This window comes from Mirounga angustirostris, unplaced genomic scaffold (genome assembly GCF_029215605.1).
Source record: "Mirounga angustirostris isolate CCGP_5_RB_7025 unplaced genomic scaffold, mMirAng1.0.hap1 SCAF_4, whole genome shotgun sequence".
Lineage (NCBI taxonomy): Eukaryota > Metazoa > Chordata > Mammalia > Carnivora > Phocidae > Mirounga > Mirounga angustirostris.
Genome location: NW_026991712.1, coordinates 46,588,791 through 46,608,187, shown reverse-complemented (window position 1 = coordinate 46,608,187; position 19,397 = coordinate 46,588,791). Strand labels below are relative to the sequence as shown.

Here is a 19,397-nt window from a genome sequence, read left to right as displayed (position 1 = left end):
TGCTGTATTCTGTATCTTTCCTTTATGAACACACATATATATGCATGGATATGAGATTATGTGTATATAGTTAGAAATGTGTTTAATTGTAACATTACATATAAATTTAAACAAAGATGAAACAAAGATGCTCTTATTTAATAGTGCCTAGGACTGTGATAACTGAATCATAGCTACAGCACAAACATCTTTGCTAATGAGGAAGAAAGCATATCTCTAATAAAATGATTTGAGACAAAATGAACTTGTCAAAGTGTGAATTTAGAAAGTATTTGATAATGTCCTAGTATTTTCTTTCTATCCCTTTGCCCTATTAAAACTGTTTTTCAGGAAATACATAAATTATAAATCTATATATCAATATTCAAATGGCTAAAACTTTTTATTGTTTCACAAAGTATTTTTGTCAACAGTAGGCAAGAACCCAAATAATATTTATCAATCACATATCACATTCGTAATTTCTGTAATTTGATCATTGATACCATAGCTGAATGCCCATTTTTTGACACCAGCACACTTCCTCATAAACTCTGGTGAGAACATGGGAATCCCAAGCACTGTTTCCTACTCCGGTTTCTACCACAAACTTTCTGTGAAGCCTAAGGTGAAGATTATTCCACAATCAGGTCCTTAGATTCCTCATCTAAAAAAGCACTGATCTAGGGGCACCTGGGTGGCTAAGTTTGTTGAGCGTCCAGCTCTTGGTTTTGGCTCAGCTCTTGATCCCAGGATCATGGGATCGAGCCCCCATCCAGCTCCATTCTCTCTCCCTCTTCCACTCCCCCTTCCACTTGTGCTCTCGCTCTCTCTCTCACATAAATAAATAAATAAATAAATAAATAAATAAATAAATAAATAAATAAATAATTTTTTTAAAAATTAAAAATAAAAATAAAAAAGCACTAAATTAATCTAAATTATGGTTAAGGTCCTAACATGGAAAAAGAAGAATTAGGGGGACAAAGAACAACAGTCTCAGCACTTTGCTGTTACATGTCAAATAAAATTAGTTGAAGAAGTTTCTGGAAGAAAAAAAGTTATTTATCTCTCATCTCTTGAGCACAGATACTGAGGATAAGTCCAAAAATTATTGCTTGAACCCAACAGTAAGCCTCTTAGCTTTGTGTTTTCCTCAGTCACACTAGTTCAAAACTCTGCCACATTTATTCTGATTTCTGGGCTCTGTTATTTAGAGTCACTTTTGCATGGTGACTATTATTACTCCTTTTCCACCGAAACTTTACTCATGATAATTGTCTCTAAATAGGTAACAACCCTATAGCAGAAAACACAAACACAACTTAATCCTAGCTTATGCAGAGAAATGGCGGGATAATGACAAAGAAAAGAAAGGGGAAGAGAAAAATAGCCAGGAAGGTCATTGTGCATATGTTGGCGGGGGGGGAGGGGGGGGCGTGAACAGTTGGAAATGCTGAAGGAAGGGGAAAATAGATAAAAGAGAAAAGAAAAAAAAAGAATAAATCAATTCAACTGCTTTAGACATCTATTGTTGAAATTCTGTCCAACATGCCTTCTCCATTCTGAGGAAACTACTACTCCCCCACTTCAACTATCAGATTATACAGGAGCTGCCTGCCATTCATGGTCCCACAAAGTATTTTCAGCTACAAGAATAGGCAAGTGATCCAAACTGGGTTAATGAGAAACTTTCCCTAGGGCTTTTCATAGCAGAGCTGGAAGTATAAGCATATGGGCAGAGGGAAGATATTTTCTCCAAGAAAAGTGATAAAGAAATGGTTGCCAGGTGAGAGGAAACCATATAACATGGAAAAAGACAATCTGCAACAAGAGAATGAGGCCAACCAACAAAGAGAAGCAGGAGTGAGGGTAAGAGAGGAAGGCTCTGCAAAGGTCTCAGCTTTACTGCTTGTTTGGTCAGCCCTTCCCCACAATCTGTGACCTACACCAGTATTTTCCAATAAACCTCCTATATTGGACAAGGTGATTCAAACTGGCTTTCTGTTGCATGAAACCAGGAGTCTTGAATAAAAGTCTTGAATAAAATGTCCAAATTTTATCACAAAATTAATCAGTCCATTTGTTGTTTCATTCAGAAGACAATTTTCGTCCACCAACCACTGTGATATTCCATGGAAATACCATGACTACTAAGTCAGAGATCCAAAATGTTAGGAAATTTTCAAGGAAACTGTAAGAAACAGTAAAAGAAAAACCATTAAAATTGAGGGAAAAAATAGAGAATATTGATAATATACCAAATTTCAATATCTTGCTATGTTGGTCATGCTGTGTCTCACCATCAATCTTTAATTTAAAGGCAATATACAAGATTCGAGAATTAATTATCCTGGTTAAAGTAACTAGGATTTTAAATATGTTTAAGGTTAATTGACAATTGAAAACAAATTGGTATTCACCTCCCCTAAAGTGAGAATAAAGACAATGTGCCTAGTGTCACGATAATTACTTAATACTTCTCTAAAAGAACTAGTCAGTACAATTATCCAAAACAATGAGAAAAAACAGAAGGCAAAATTATCTTTAAGTCTAAATAATATGACCATGTGTCGAGACCACTCAAGAGGATCTACAGAAGGATTATATGACATGATTTAACAAGGTGGCCATTTGATAATTAATACATAAAAATCAATAGCTTTTCTTTTTGTTTTTTTGGGGGCAGAAATATCAAGGTTTGTTTTGTTTTATTTATTTTTTTGAGAGACAGAGAGAGAGAGAGTGAGTGTGTGTGTGCGTGTGTGTGTGTGTGTGTGTGTGTGTGTGTTGGCGGGGGAGGGGAGAGGAGTGAGGGGGAGAGAGAATCTCAAGTAAGCTCCACACTCAGTGCAGAGCCCCTGCCTGACGTCATGACCTGAGCCAAACATGACCCTGACGTCATGACCTGAGCCAAAATCAAGAGTCTGATGCTTAACCAACTGAGTCACCCAAGTGCCCCTTATTTTATTTTTTTAAATTATACTTGACATATTACTTACAGGTGTACCCATAGTGATGTGAGAATTACTGTATATACATTAAAAAATGCTCACCACAATAAGTGTAGTTCTTTTTTTTTTAATTTTTAAAGATTTTATTTATTTATTTGAGACAGAGAGAATGAGAGAGACAGAGAGCACATGAGAGGGGGGAGGGTCAGAGGGAGAAGCAGGCTCCCCGCTGAGCAGGGAGCCCGATGCGGGACTCGATCCAGGGACTCCAGGATCATGACCTGAGCCGAAGGCAGTCGCCTAACCGACTGAGCCACCCAGGCGCCCTAAGTGTAGTTCTTTAAATAAAAATTGCTTGGTAAATATACTGGAAGTTCTCATTCTAAATAGCAACAGAAAAGGAAAAAACTAACTCCAAATCTACAGAAACCTGCAAAACACTACTGAAAGGAATAAGTTTGGTATTGTCCCAGGAAGATTTAAATATTTCAGTGGAAAAAAACTGTATCCAAAAATAGGTTAAATTATTTGTGAAAATTAGTTTATGACAAAGGCAGCTTTTAAATCAGTGAGGATGTTGTAGATTGAATTACCGATCCCAATATTTCCCTCCTCCTACATCCACATTCTTGTGCTGGCCTCATCACAGGCAACGTGTACAGCCAAACTCCTTGACCTTGGGCCGTGCTATGTAACCAATTTGCTTGGGCAAAAGAATGTGGTCAGAAGACACTGTGTGTTGGTTAAGAGGCTAAGACTTCAGAGGCATCGTATTTGGCTGCTTGTCCTCAAATGCTTTTACCACCACCAAGGGAACATGTTCCAATTTTCCTCTGGCTTTAAGACTACATGCAATATATACAGCAGAGTGGCCCTAGCCTAGCTATGTGAAACAAAGGTGCTCTGGACCACCCACGAATCTATCAGCTCGACTCGAATTTGTCTTATAAAGGCATTGTATTTTATAGTTATTAGTCCTCAAGAAAACCTAAGTGCTACGGAAAAACGATGTATTACTCAATTTATAGTGCTAAAGCATCTGTTAACCAGTTTTGGGGAAAATGAGTTAGATTCCACTTTCTGTACCTATACCAAAGTATTTTACTTAAAGATTAAACAGAAAAAAAAAAAAAAAGAAGAAACAAGTGTTTTTAAAAACAGTTTTAAAATGCTGGATACTTCTTAAAGCATGATACAAAACTACAAGTCAAAATATAAATGACTAATTACTATGAAAAATAAATTAGCAAAACCAAAATATGTCAATAAATTCATACTACACAGGACAGAGAATGGGTCAACTTAACACATATAGAGCTGTTATAAATCAGTAAGAAAGAGAAGACAAAGTAAAGACTGGCAGGAAAAAGAAACCTTGCAATAAAAAATGTAAGTGGATTAAAGTATTTTAAAATGCTGAATATTGATATTCATTTAAATTTGCATCAAATTATTTTTTCACCCATCAGATTGGGAAAAAAAATCACAAGTGATGCCAGGTGTGTGTGGATTCAACCATGCTCAAGCACTGTTGAAAACTATTTTTTTTAGAGAGGGGGCGAGAGAAAGAGAGTGAGAGAGAGCATGCACGTGCACACATGCACACACACACACCCATGAGGGTGGGGAGAGGGGCAGAGGGAGAGAGAGAATCTTAAGCAGGCTCCACGCCCAGACTGGGGGCTCAATCTCACAACCCTGAGATCATAACCTGAGCCAAAATCAACAGTCCCATGCTTAACTGACTGAGCACCCAGGAACCCCAAGCACTCCTGAAAACTAGAAAATTGATGTATTTTGGGGATAGCAATTTGGCAGAATTCACCAAAATTATAGATAAATATACAGCCAATAATAGAGCAATTACACTTCCAGAAACATTATTTGTTAAATAAACTCACACATGCTTAAGTAAGCATATTGTATTATTATTTATAATAGAAACAACCTTGAAAATAACCTATTTGTCCAGCAAGAATAATGTTGTTAAATAAATTACCACATAAGTTATAAGATACCATACAGGTATGAAGTTGTTCTTTATGTATTGATATGAAAAATTCTCCAAAGCATGTATTTATGTTAAAAATATATAGAACATTTTAAATAATGTATTTCTATAAAAAGGAGGAGAGGGAGAAATGAAGTATGCATGTGTGCCTACAAAACCTCTGAAAGTTATTCAAGTAACAAGAAGAAAAGAAAACCAGAATGTTGTTGAAATGAATGGAACCGGCAGATGTCTTGTCTTCAACCAAAAGATCTGGTAAGCCATTCCTAATATGATGCTATGCCAGAAGACTCATTTTCCCTGGTAAACCCAGAAGTGAATAACGGACTGTTTAATATTCAGAGGGCTACATTTCCTGTCCCCCTAAGGAAGATGTAGTCTAGATAGATAGTACATGTTATCAATGAAAGACTGAAGAAAGTCATATTTTCCCTATTCTTACCCTGTCAATTACCAATGTGTAGGTGTTCAGCAAGAGAAAATCTATCAAATTTTAACATCTCTTGAGTCAGTTCTTCATGGGTCTTCAATATTATACTTGTTAGAATAAACATGATCTAATTTTAATGTAAGTTAGAAATTCAAATTATATGTGATTATGCACTCTTAGGGTTTTACATGCTAATGGATGCAAAAACTGATAGCATATCAACATTTTTCTCATGTGTGGCTAAAAGAGCGATGAGTCAAGATGTCCAGTGAAATACAAGTAAAATTGTTTTTGCTCTTTCCTAGAAACTGTATTGGGAAAGTTGCCATTTATTAATAGCAATAACTACAACTGAAGTCACTGAACTAGAACAAGGTTCTTTTCCTTTATATTTATTTCCCTAGCTGTTCAGATACACACTACTGAAAAAAGTGACCAATTTTTCTAATGTCAAGCCAATAGGTACTCACACAGATGTTACATCAGTGAAGGAAGATATAAAGTACTTGTTTATACCAGATATACTAATGTAACTTAATGGAGATGACAAGAAAAAAATCTGGAGTCCTAGCTCCTTACCAGTTAACCACTGATCGTTAAAATAAACATATCTTTGATTATTAGCAGCTAAATATTTTTAATAAAGTAACTGAAGCAAATGTAAGGTATAAGTACCATATTTTCACCCAATAAGGATGAGTTAAGGGAAATAACAACTATTGAAATGGGTCAGAAAATATCAGTTAAACTAGAAACTAACACCCATGAAAGGGGATGATGTAATCCATTCATTCTTTCAGCACATATCTACTGAGCTCTGTACTTTTCCTAGGGCAGTGTTAGGCTCATGAATTACATTGGTGACCATGGCAGATACACTGTCTCATCATAAAGTTATAATTTACTGTGAGAGTCAGACATGAATCTATTACACAAAAACCTTGTACAACAGGTTTTTGGCACATGCATTTAATTTACCAAATTTAACCATATGCTCCAGGGAAACAGAAAAAAAATATTTAATTCAAATCCCCTTAAATTTCTCCTCTAGTAAATATAATTTTGGCCTACACGGTTCCAGAGACAGGAAGACCAAAACTCAAAGGCACAGAGAAACAAGAGACGTTGATACTTGGCTTCTGAGTGTCCATGTGCCAGTCTTAGCAATTAATGAGCTATTAAATGGATTTTCAACAGTAATTTTAAAAGTGAGCCTTTTGTCTTACATACATGTATCAGTATGCAACTTTGAGGTAAGATAAAACACTCTGTGATTACAATTATGAAAGGTACTTTGAAGAATAAGTAGTAGAGAAGGTTATTATAAAAGCATAATGGGCTCATTTTCTGGTGGGGGCTGCAGATGGGGATTAGAGACGACCAGATAATGTTTGCTGGTTACTAAGGGATGAGTACAGGGGTAGGAAAGAAATGAAGGACTTAAGCATTTTGATGAAGACTCTGAAGTACATGGATCTTGGTATATCCAGGAGGAAAAGAGAAAACAGAATACCTGCTTGAACAATGGTTCTCAAAGTTTGGTCCAGGAACCCCTGGGGGTCCTAAACTCTTACAGGAGTCCATGAGGGCAAAATTATTTTAATATGATGCTATTTGTCTTTTTACTCTCATTTACTTGCAATTGACAGTGCAGTTTACCACAGGCTCCATGATTTATAGTATTGTAAGTGTGAATACAGAAATAAATATGAAAATCCAACTATCTTTTGTTAAGCCGGATATTACAGGTCTTTGAAAAAATATAAAACAATATCTTTTTTACTAGTGTTACTTTGTAAAATTTATTTTTCATAAACCTTTCTGTTTATCACTCATTTGAGCAATTTGATTATGGTGTGCCTTGGTTTAGTTTCCTTCATGTTCCTTGCACTTGGGATTCCCTGAGACTCTCTGATCCATGAGTTTATAGATTTTCTATAAAACTGGGTAAAGCTTTAATCATTATATCTCCAAATACTCTTTCTGCCCCCTCCCTGTTCGGGGACTCAGATTACACATATATTAGGCCACCTGAAGTTGTCCTATATATACCATGTTCCACTCACCTTATAAATGTTCTTCTCTCTCTGTGTTTTACTCTGGATAACTTATATTGCTGACTTCTAGTTTACTATTTTTTTTCTTCAGTAATGTCAAATCTGCTATAAATTTCAAGTGTATCTTTAATGTCACATATTGTGGTTTCAATCTCTACAAATTCAATTTGAGTCTTTTTCAGTATCTTCCATGTCTCAGTTTTTGAACAAAGAATACAGTTATAACAACTGTTTTAATATTCTTATCTGCTAATTCCAACATCTGGGTCACTTCTGGATCAGTTTAGATAGAGACTGCTCCTCATTATGAGTTGTGTTTTTCTGCTTCTTTACATGCTTGGTAATTTTTTTTTAATTGAATGCCAGACATTGTGAATTTTAAACTGTTGGGTGCTGCATATTTTTGTATTCCTGTATATCTTACTGAGCTTTGTTATGGGAAACAATTAAGTCACTTAGAAACAGTTCGATCCTTTCAGGTCTTGCTTTTAAGACTTTTAAAGCAGAACTAAAGCAGTATTCAGTCCAGGACTTTGTTCCTACTCCCAGAGCAGGACGGTTCTGAGTACTCTGCCCTTTATCCTGTAAATAATGAGGTTTTCAAGTATGGCTGATGGGAATGGGCACTATGCCCAGCCCTGTGTGAGCACCAAGCATTGTCCCTTCTGATTCCTTTAGTTGCTTCTTTCCCCGGCCCCTAGTTGCTACTTCACAGGAATGAGCAGATCAGTTCTCAACTAAATATTCAAGGGAACTCTCTACAGACCCCCAGTGATTTTTGCTCTGTGAAGCTCTCTTTTTTCTGGAATTCTGACCTGTAAATTCTAGCCACCTTGGTCTCCTCCTACCCCCAGCTCCATCTCTAACACAGGGAGCCTGCCTGGCTCAACCTGGTTCTGCATACCCTGTATTATTATCTGCAAGCTCTATCAAAATGGTCAACTGAGACAATTGCAGGGTTCACTCTGTTTGTTTCCCATCTTTTAGGGATGACATCCCTTCATTATCTGATGTCCAATGACTTGAAAACCATTTTTTCCCTATATTTTGGTTATTTCACCAAGTAGGGTAAATCAAGAGCCTATTATTTATCTTGCCCCATTTTCCTTTACCTCTTTAATCTCACAAAAACCCATGAATTGGGTACCATTATCTCTACTTTACACATGAAGAAATTGGGGCACATGATCAATCACCTGGCTTAGTGAAGTTCACTGAGCTTGTAGTGATACAGTTAAGATTTTTAAGCATTTCTTTGCAAGTTCTTGCACATAGCCATTATGATATGCTGTCTCTAGAGGAGGTGAGAGATAGTTGCATATTTACCATTGAGAAATGTTATAAAATCAGCTAGATTCTCACCTTTGTAAATGGGTTTAGAAACAGTTCTCCTTGAAAGGCTAATGAATGATCTAAGTGAACCCTGAAAGCTATACACAGCAACGATCTTAAGGACTAAAGATTTTTTTTTTTCAGTCTTTGGTCAACCGCCAAATAAAGTTTCCATTCCCTTCACAACAAAGACAATAACCAGATATCAGGTCCATTCTCAAACAGTGAGGAGGTGCTCACTAATTTCTGAAGCACGGATCCATGTCAAAATCTCTGAGAAAAGTCTCATTTATATTACAGTTAAATATATTAGAAGTAATAAAATAAACTGGTTTCCTTATAGCTTCTACCCAATTGATTGCAACATATAAAAATAACAAACTCCAAAACTCACAGAACATGCCAGGTAGTAACCGTGTACATATACATTCTTCCCTGCAGGGCACCAGAACACAGACCTGTCACGGGTTTTCCTTTACATTTTCTCTTTTCATCTTGGAATGTAATCACATCTTCCTAAAACTTTTAAAAATCACATTTAAAAGAAAAACTGCAACATGGCAAATAGTTGAGAAAGGAAATACTATGATTAATTTGAAATTATGCCACATTTAATATTATATGTAATTAAACATAGGTTAGCAACTTTCTAATGAGGAAACAATCATAAGGAGTATTCAAGAGTAAAACTATGGAGCACCACATACTCAATCTTGAATCAACAAATCAAATCAACAGCAGCCTATTCAGTTTTTTACTCCAGGCAAGACTCTATGCTAAGGTAGACCTAGCATTTTCATTATGTGTATTAATTATCTATTTTCAGTTTGAAATACAAAAGATGTGAACCATGGAACTTGATCATATGGTCTTCTTGGGAAATTGGAGATTCTTGCCTCTATTTACTTGGTTAAGAGCCTGGACTCTGCAGCCAGCTTGACTGCTTTGATTCTGGGCTACTCCATTTTGGGAGAATCAGAGCTATGTGGCCTTAGCAAGTTCCTCAACCTCTTGATGTCTCAGATTCTTCATTGGTAAAAGAGAAACAGCAGTGTTAACTCACAAGATTGTAATGAAATTTCAATGAGTTGATATATATGAAACACTTAGAACATAATCAGGCACTCAGCAAATGTGCAACCAGTGTTAATTAACATTGTTTTTATTATTAAAAGAAGTTATTCAATAAAATCAATTCTATGCATCTCTGTTTTATTGGTTATTTGGACCTTGTCTAATTAGACTATAATGCCAGCACATAATTGTTTCCAAACTCTGGTCATCTCATTGGTGGGAATGAAGGTACTGAGATACACCCTATTCTTATTTAAGGAGATTGCCTGGCATTTTCTCAATGCCATGATTACAAAACCCATGGTACAGACAAACAGTAAAGATTACAAATCAATTTTATGAATGATCAAAATAAGGCAAAGACTGCTTAAGCAATTTGCTTGAGTCACCAATGGAACAAACAATCATACTCAATCCACATGCAGAAGTAAATCAGTAAGTTACATGGATAGAGTTGTTACAATATTAAAACACCCAGACCTCCAAAACCGTTTCATCGGTAACTGGGACTGAGTTTTTATAAATTTGTTCTCAATTTCATACAAATCACTGAGTATACATTTGATCCCGGAAGTCATTTGAATCTATTCTCCCTTCTTCACAGTGAAAGAAGGGAGAATGGATGCAAATGTGGCTTTTTATAAAATTTTACCTGGTTTTCAAGCCTAGTGTCCTGTAAGTCATAACTCAAATATGAAGTCCCTCCAGACCCCAAACTAGAAGAAACAAGTAGGACCACAAGGAGGAATGGCCTAGCAATTATTTAAAGTAAAGAGGGAATGAAGGCACAGCCATTAGAAACCCAAAACAAGTTCAAATATCTAATCACTATAAACAACGAGAAACTATTAACACATGGTATGAATTCAACTGTGAAAGTTCCTATGGAAAAAATGCCTGCACTGACATCCTTCAGGGTCTGACTCTGCATCAGCCTGTGCTGAGACACAAGCCTGCATTCCGCTGACATCACCTCAGGTGCACGCAATTTGGGGACATGAAATAAAGTTCACAAAAGTATCTAGCTTCCCTTAAAAAGAGGCAGTTTATTCCCCCTTAACTTAAGCGTGACTAAAACAAATACTGTAAAATTCCATTCCAGTGAGTAGTTTATTTGGGTTTATTTGGTCATTTGAATACATCACTCTAAGGACTGTTTCTCCGGAGAATATCTGTGGGGCCATGGCTTACTTCATTTATCCATGTCTCATTTAACTGACTAGATTAAGAAACATTTCAAAAATCTGAATGATGCTTGTGAGGAAATTATATCTTAATTAAATGTTGGTGTGCCCCATGCATTAGTGACTGCCTTTTTTTATCCTCCTTCCTTCTACCACAGGTCATATTATAATCTGCTCAACTGAAAACATGTCTGAGGTTCCTATTTAAAGAAATAACAGTTTCACACTTTTGTGACTCATTTCGTACATATTTTTAAAAACAATAGGTAAAATCTATATTTTAAAATCTGCTTTCGTTGAAAAACATGTATTCAACAAAGGCCTAGGGTAAACATTAAAAATAAGATAACTTTAGTCTCACAAGCTTTTAAAATTGGATTTTTGCTACATATAACCTAAAAGGCACGATCAAATTAAATTTAGCCCACCTCTCATCTGTTAAGACTACAATTATCTCACTAGACATTTTAGTTAAAATGAGAATTTCAAAAGCACCTGCAGTCACTATAATGTATAGTTTCTCACCTACTCTACACCTAAAAGCAACGGATATATAAAGCAGTCCTGCATTATAACATTTTTTTGTCAAGCTGTCATACCCAGAACTCCCGGCATCCCTGAAAAGTGCTAATTTCCTTCTTAGTTCATCAAATATGTAATCATTGGTGCCAACTGGCTCTCAGTAAACCCATATCACATCTTAAATCATAAACCATGTGTTCATTGATTTCTTTAAACTCTCTATTATTGGCTATGATTCATTTTAAGGCATGTGATTGCACCTAGTGTCCTTGATTTTAAACCAAATTCTTCTACTCCACTGGAGTCTTTAAACAGCTCAATAGCTCCCTCTAGCCTCCTTTTATATACTACACCCACTGATCACATTTAATCAAAAGGTCAGGGGGCCACAGTTGGGATTATTCTTATTCCCTTGGCTAAACTTCTGTTAAAAGGCTCATCAACATATTCCACTGATCCAAACCCACGGATGCACAATGCCAAACGACTGTGGTGAAACACTAAGACAAAGAACATCCATTCAGAGTGCTAAATGACAGGAAGCAACAATCAAATATGGTTTTATGAATAACCTCAAAATCTATAAATAACTTTCCCATGAAAAAGAAAAAGAAGGCAAATAAAAAAATTGAGTGTCACACATATTATTACTTAGTATTTAGTCCTTTTAACATGGAATATTTTTGCTGTTCACATAAGCTGCATATTTTATAAAACAAATGGAATCTGATTTTTCACATTCAAAATCAAATGTGTTATGAAGAATAAAAATAGCCCTCAAAGAGCCATGTGCCAAAATTATTTTCCACAATGGGTAAAAGGGATAGACAGTATAAGCATTTCATTTCACTACAAAATACATTTTGTATATTTTGTATAGATAATAGATTTGAATTTGAGACTCTTTCCCACCACAAAAAAAAAGCAAATTTTGATCTTATTTCACCTTGCCTTTTTAAGGTTGAAGTGCCAACTTATAGATGATATAGATTTTTCAAAATAACATCAAGCCACGTTTTTAACATTAAATCTTTAAAGTATGCTACCTTGGCCAAAAACTGATTTTAAAATTACAAATAATTTGCTGCCAATGTTTTTATTACTCAGCAGAAGGCTAGGATTATTTTCAAAATGGAACACCCTGTGTCACTACAGATGATAACAAATGTTAGCAATAAGTTGCCCATTCTGTATGTCTTCATGATATCCACTTCAGAAAACAAAAAATCTGAATATCTACCTTTGACATCTAGTTGCCCCCAAATTCATATGGTAAATATGTACAATTTTCCTCCGTCTATACAAAGTAAAGCTTGGAGGCTAAATACAATAGAATTTCAAATTTGGAAATGTCTTTGGTGATAGTTTTGTTCAATTTTTGTTTTTGCAGATGCAGGCATTAAAGAAATGACTTGTCCAAGATCAAAGCTATTAGTATAAGAACCAAAGTTAAAGCCTGCATCCCTTGACCTCTGGCCTAGGGCTCCATTACATTAAATTGTTAGCTACCTTTTATTCCCAGTGTTATAAGAACAAGATTGTTGCTGTTTAAAAATGTCTTTGCTGCCCACCCACCCCCCTCCTTCCTCTATTAATTGAAAAAAAAAAAAAGACTTTTACGTTCTGGATTAGGGATAGAAAAAAGACCTGGTCCAAGTTATATACTGAATCCCACTACTGTAGATAAGAAGCAATGGACTTGCTTCCTTGAGCCAATTAAAATAAACAAGCTCACTGAATCATAAGGCCTATTTATTTTCCATGGTATTACAAGATGAACAGATTTCTGCAAACTCAGTCTTGTAAAAGAAGGTGTGAGCTGAACTTGACATTCTATGATAGTAACAGATGACAAGACAAAATGTGCAAATCATATTCCTAAACTAAACTGTCTAAGAAAAGCCCACGGGAAGAAAATGTACTGATGTTAGTGGTTGATATTCAGTATATTACACTTTTTAAAAATGAAAAAGGTATTAAAATAAAATCTTCCTGGACCAGCTGGTATGTCCTAACCTGATAGACTTTTATGTAATTAGATGCTATCATGATAATTTACCTTTATATCAGCATCCTTTTTTTTTTTTACTAACAATAATGATATTTAAAAAGTACTGAGTGTTTAACTATATGAAGGCATGTTTCCATCTATCCATCGATCTAATATGATATACACGTATTCATTCAATCATCAAAACACTTTATGAGGCAGGTATGTACAATGAGGCTCAAAGATTAATGAACTTGTCTATTATTAACTTAATAATTAACTTGCAAGTAAAGGAGCTGGGATTAGAATCCAGCAATCTGGTGCCAGAATATGTGATCTTAGTCACTATACTACTCCACAATAAAAAACAATTTGGTGAGTGTAATTATATTCACAGATATTTAAAATAAATTGTGACAGAAAGTAACATGAAAAGTGACTTTCTCATTGTGAATATTCATGCTGAAGGGTCAGAAAGTTCTTGAAGGAGCATAAGGATTTTTTTTCTTTTGACATTGAACAAATCTAAGTAATTGATTCAAATGTCCAATGGCTTTTTTTTTTCATCCTGAAATAATTCCAAATGGTCATTTACCAAATATTCTGAGCAGGTACATTTTGAGTAGTCGGGGTAGGTCAGGCCGTGAAATAAATTTACATAAAATAATTGATTAATCCAACTTCAGAGAAAAGAATTATACTACTGAACAAGTACCTTAAAATGTTCATAACCTAAAATAGCATGAATAAGAAAAAGTAAAAACTTTAGATCTATCACTTTTAACCTGACTCCAGAGATTAAAAAAGCTGTTATTGAATCCAACTCTATCTTTACTTGATGAGGAAGAAGACCCTGAAAGAGGAAACCCAACTCTGTAGGAAAGAATAGACTTGGAAAGTTGTTCTCTGTGGATTTCTCAGGGATAGTAAGAGACAAACTACCTTGCTGGCCTACACTCACCTGCAAGGGTTTCATGAATAACACTAGATCTGGGGAACTTGACCAGGCAACTCTGAACAGAGAAAAGCATAAGGTGGGACACAGAGGAGAACCTGAGGGCTACTGGGCCTTCCGGTCTCCTGGTCATAGTTTTTGGTCCTTATGAACATTCTGAATGGCCAGCATACCTGGGATGTCTTGAAAAGCTTAGAATTTGCAGTAGATAAAAACCTTCATCAATCAGTCACACAGCCCTTGTTCCTGCCCAGGAAAAACTGCTACACTGAGAATTATGGGATGTAATCAAAACAGTCCCTCACTCAAGGGGGCTGACCAGATCCATGTCAGCAACCTTCCATGAGCAAATGAAATAAGGCATGTTGATTATTCTGACCTTTCAAGTAGATGCAGATAAACCTGACAAAGGTGAATAAATATCAAATCAGTTAAAGAAACATACTGCAAGGCAGGAAATGGTTACACTCATGCTTCATAGTATTTGTCATGAAAATCTTTTTAAAAAATCTAGAATCTCTCTTTTTTTGTGAATTAAAAACAAAATCAATTTTTGCTTTATCAAGAATTTTTGTCACAAAAAAGTAATCATCTTCTTATGCTTTGATATGTGCATCATTCAGAATACCACATTTTTATTTTACCATTAAATTGACTTAAAATAATTTTCCTCATTAGAAATGTGTGTGATTCTTTAAAAAACAATAAAGAATATGTTGCTCATATATTTAACATTTGACAAACCATCAAAGTTGATGATGAAAGTTATTACTCTCATGAACTATATATATATATATATATATATATATATATATATATATATATGGTAGGCTCCATGCCCAGCATGGAGCCCAACATGGGGCTTGAACTTACGACCCTGAGACCAAGACTTGAGCTGAGATCAAGAGTTGGACACGTAACCTACTGAGCCACCCAGGGGGCCCTCATGAACTATATTGTATCTCAAATTTCATAAAATAATGCTTGCCATGTACAAAAAACCCCACAAGAATTAAAAAAAATAAAGAGCCCCAGGATCATGAGAATCCCTATAAGAAGACCATTATTTTAGAGACAATATGATACTTTAGAGCATAGAGATTCAATCCTGATTCTTTGTTAACAATTTAGCTTTGTCTGACCAATGAACACTTCTGATTCAGATTGCTGTCCAATGATAGTAGTCTTTGACTTTCAGTTAATATTAGCAGTGTGTTTCCTTTGCATCATGGTAATGACTGCACACTGAAAGGCCCACTCTCCAAAAATGGATCCCACAGTATACAAAAATCTTTAAACAAATTTAAACTGAAAATTTGGCATTAAAAAGTGTTCTTCCTAAAACATATAAGGAGAGGAATGAATTGAATCTCTTCCATAGTACTACTTCTGGTAGTGTCTGACCCTTTCTTAGCTGTTGAGATATTTCTTTCTGCTTCTTAAAAACAAAAACAAATAAATGTACTCTTTCTCTGTAACAGGCTTTCTCAGCATATCTCCTGTTCTGATAACTGAAATTATATGCTTATATTCTTAAAAATAAGGCAGGAAAGAGTTAACATGAATATTTCTATTCTATTCAATCCCCAAACCTCCAGGGGGAAAATATGTTTTTGAACCTTAAATTATAGGGATGAAAAGTACAAGGGTCCCACCAATTGTGAAGTTCAGTGAGGAATAAAGCATTGTAATCTTAGCTGTCAGCATAAAAAGCATCTCTCAGAAGCTTTGTTCCAACTATAATAACTTGGTGTGCTGGCTAGAAAAAAAATTTATGATCATATGAGCTTCATGCATGATTGATACCATTACTGTTTATTTTAAGACTGTCCTTGAGAATCAATCAAATAAGCATTCCCAGTGTGTGTTTTGCAATCAAGAATGAAGAACACAATATAAGTGCTTTTCTGGAGAATATGTGATGGACTATTCCTCCTATTAGAGCTTCCTACCAAAAAGAAATACCTAATAAAGGTGAATCAGGCAGAAATTCATGTCAGATGTTCTTTATAGTATGTTGAATTAACAAGCAGCTACTCTTATAATTGAAAAAAGAAAAATAGAGATTATCATTACACATAAGAAAGTATATAAACCCAACTAAGGATATGCTCAAGTGCTTAAAAAAACTAATTGGAAATAATACAAACTATGAAGCATAATCTAATCTAAGTCATTAGGAAATCTCCTTTGTATCAAATGAGGTTTTTAAGGTCTCAGATTGCACAAGCCTCTTATCATTCATAATTAAACGTTTGCATTGTGTAATAAATATGGATGACATAACTTAAAATACTCTAAAAAATAACTCTTTTTCCATGAACCTTTTTCACATACATATTGAAGAAGGGATCATGTATATTTGAAATGAAATCTCTTTTTTAGTAAAATCAACTTTTCTTGCATAATGAACTGAGGGATTCAAACTATAAAGAAATACAATAAAATTTATGTCTAGCCTCAAAAAGAAAACTTAATAATCATCCAAACACTGATGCTATCCCAACGATCTCTGAAAGCAAATCTAAGACTTTCCCAAAGCAAGTAGCCATCAATCCAGACTCTCCCTTCTACTCCATAGTGAGCAAAATAAAACCAAGCACTTACTTTTACCCACCTTCCCAATGCTCACCTTACCACCATCACTACTACCACCAAACTGAAGCAAGAGGCCCTTCGGCTTACAACATAAATAACAGCTTGCCATTTTCATTCCTTCAGTTTATGAACTAATTACTCCTTCATTTCAACATTAAATCATCTCCTGATTTCAGTGTTAGACAGAAAAAATCCATCGGTGGCATATAACTCTAAAAGTTCAAATTTGCAATCAAGAGAAGTCTGGACTTTCAGCCCCTTTGCATCTCTCTTTTTTTTTTTTTTTTTTTCAGAAAACCAAAGTTGTATTTTTCAAAAGGTTAAACAGTTTTGGTTTTTGAAATGGGGTTTCTGTGTAATACAATCATACTTAACATCTGTAAACTTCTGTAACTCTTGATAATGGTTCTTACTTTTTCAAATACTTTGTTTCTCTACCAACCATCACTTATTACATGGAGTCATAAGAACAGTTTATATAAACACAGTTATATTCAGAACATGGCCTCACACATGGCATTTATTATGCACACTTTGTATATAAATCTGTTACATGAAACATGTTCAAATGCTGTGCAACAGGTCCTGTTATTGTGTAAACACACACTCCCAACAAAATGACAGTAAGCTTTAAAGAATCAACAATATTTTAAAAATCACATTATTCTTCAGAGATTTAATTGTAATTCTTTTGAGACGTCAGAAGACAGAAGATCTCATCAAAAGTAGTATATTTTACTAAAACCCTCTTACTGTCTTTGTATTCCACTGTGTATGTTATAAACTGGAGTTAGAGCCCAGGTGTATACACACTTTCATTGATTTACTGCACATTACTGGCTTCAGTGCTGAGTTGATGACAGGAAGAGTACTTTGGCAGAGGTCTGACAAGTCCTTATCCTCAAGTTCCCTTCTGCTTTATGTCTGTCTGTTCCCAAAGCTGTCAAAGTAAAGCAAATGACAGACTAAAACCTCTCAGTTTTGCCCTGAGAGTGTGAAATCAAATTAAAAACACACCTCAGAACTACTACATTGGGCCACGTTTATTTTCAATTGACGGGGGAGGGGAAGAGAAGACACTTTAAAAGAGATGGATTTCATGTCCTCTGTAGTCAGATCTAGTTACAGTGTATTAAGTTATGTCTAAAAAAAAAAAAAAAAAGACTGTCTAGTCAAGTGTTTTATCACAAAGTAATGTTATTAAACATATCAAGTATTCCCACGCTCTCCTCTAGATTCTTTGATTTTAACCTCCTTTGTTAGGCACAGAACATGGGGAGAAAGATTTCAGGAACAATACCAAGGAAGCACATGATGCCAAGCAATGAATTCTGTATTTCCTGAACAGTTTATTCATCATAAACTCAAACTGCTTTTATTAAGCCACACGTTTGCTATATGTAGGACTTCGCCTCTTCCCTGGGTGACAAGCATGGACCAGCTACAAATGTATCTCCGAGCGCGCAGCATCGTGCTTTGTGCTGCTGGGGATAACGGATTCTCAGTCTCGCGCGCATCCATCACCTAAGACACAGGGAAACTCAACAAGGGTCTCGGCAGCTGCAAAGGAAACAATGTGTAGAGACCCAGGCTGCTCAGGATCCCAGGAGTGAACGAAATGTTTCAGAGAGCAGCCCAGGCAAGGGAGAAGGAAGAAAGCTCTCATACTCTTACCTCCACATTGAAATACTGCTCCGTTCCGCAGACGGTAGCACATAAAATCCAAAGCAGGGTTTGCAAGAAAAATACCCCCGAATGATGCACGAAATCCAACCGTCTTCCAGTGCTGAATGTGAGTAAGATCATAGTGAACTGTGCTTCAATGGATGGACGAGCTCCCCTACGTTTTCTCCCTTTCTCCCTCTCCCTCCCTCCCTGGTTTCCTTTCAGAAAAAGTCCTCCGTGTGGGTAAGGAGCCTGCAGGTTCACCCACAGCCGGGCAAGGGGAGAAGACTGAGGGCCCAGCACTCGGCAGCCCCCGAGAAACAGCGGCGGAGGCAGGGTCAGCAGCAGCCTGCATTCACCATCCTCGAGGGCCCGTCACCGGGAACGTGGCGCCCAAGTTCACCGGCGGTTCCGGCTCAAAGCGCCGAGTCGCAGCCGCAGCAGCAGCCGCCGCCGCCGCTGCCGCCGCCGCCTCCAGCCCGTGCGTCCTCCTTCTTCTCCTCCTCCTCCTCCTCCACCGCCCACTCCTCCGCCGCCGCTGCCACCTCCTGCTTCTGCGGGAAGGGCCTCCGCCGCTCCTCGCTTCTCGCCTCTGCTTCTCCTTCCCTCCTCTCCTCGCTCCCCTCCAGAATGTTCATCCGTAATC

General features: G+C 36.2%; 1 protein-coding gene across 2 annotated transcripts in view; it reads right to left on the bottom strand.

Annotated features, from left to right (window-relative positions):
• MMP16 (matrix metallopeptidase 16) overlaps positions 1 to 19,390 on the bottom strand; it is a 280,343-nt gene extending 260,953 nt beyond the window's left edge. Inside the window, exon 1 of one of the 2 annotated variants that reach the window (XM_054512545.2) lies at positions 18,761 to 19,390. In XM_054512545.2, coding sequence (XP_054368520.1) covers positions 18,761 to 18,892 — 132 coding nt within the window. In that variant the 5' untranslated portion in view covers positions 18,893 to 19,390. The remainder of the gene's footprint in view (positions 1 to 18,760) is intronic. The other variant, XM_045896274.3, reaches the window with a different exon arrangement.
• Between the last annotated feature and the right edge of the window lie 7 nt (positions 19,391 to 19,397).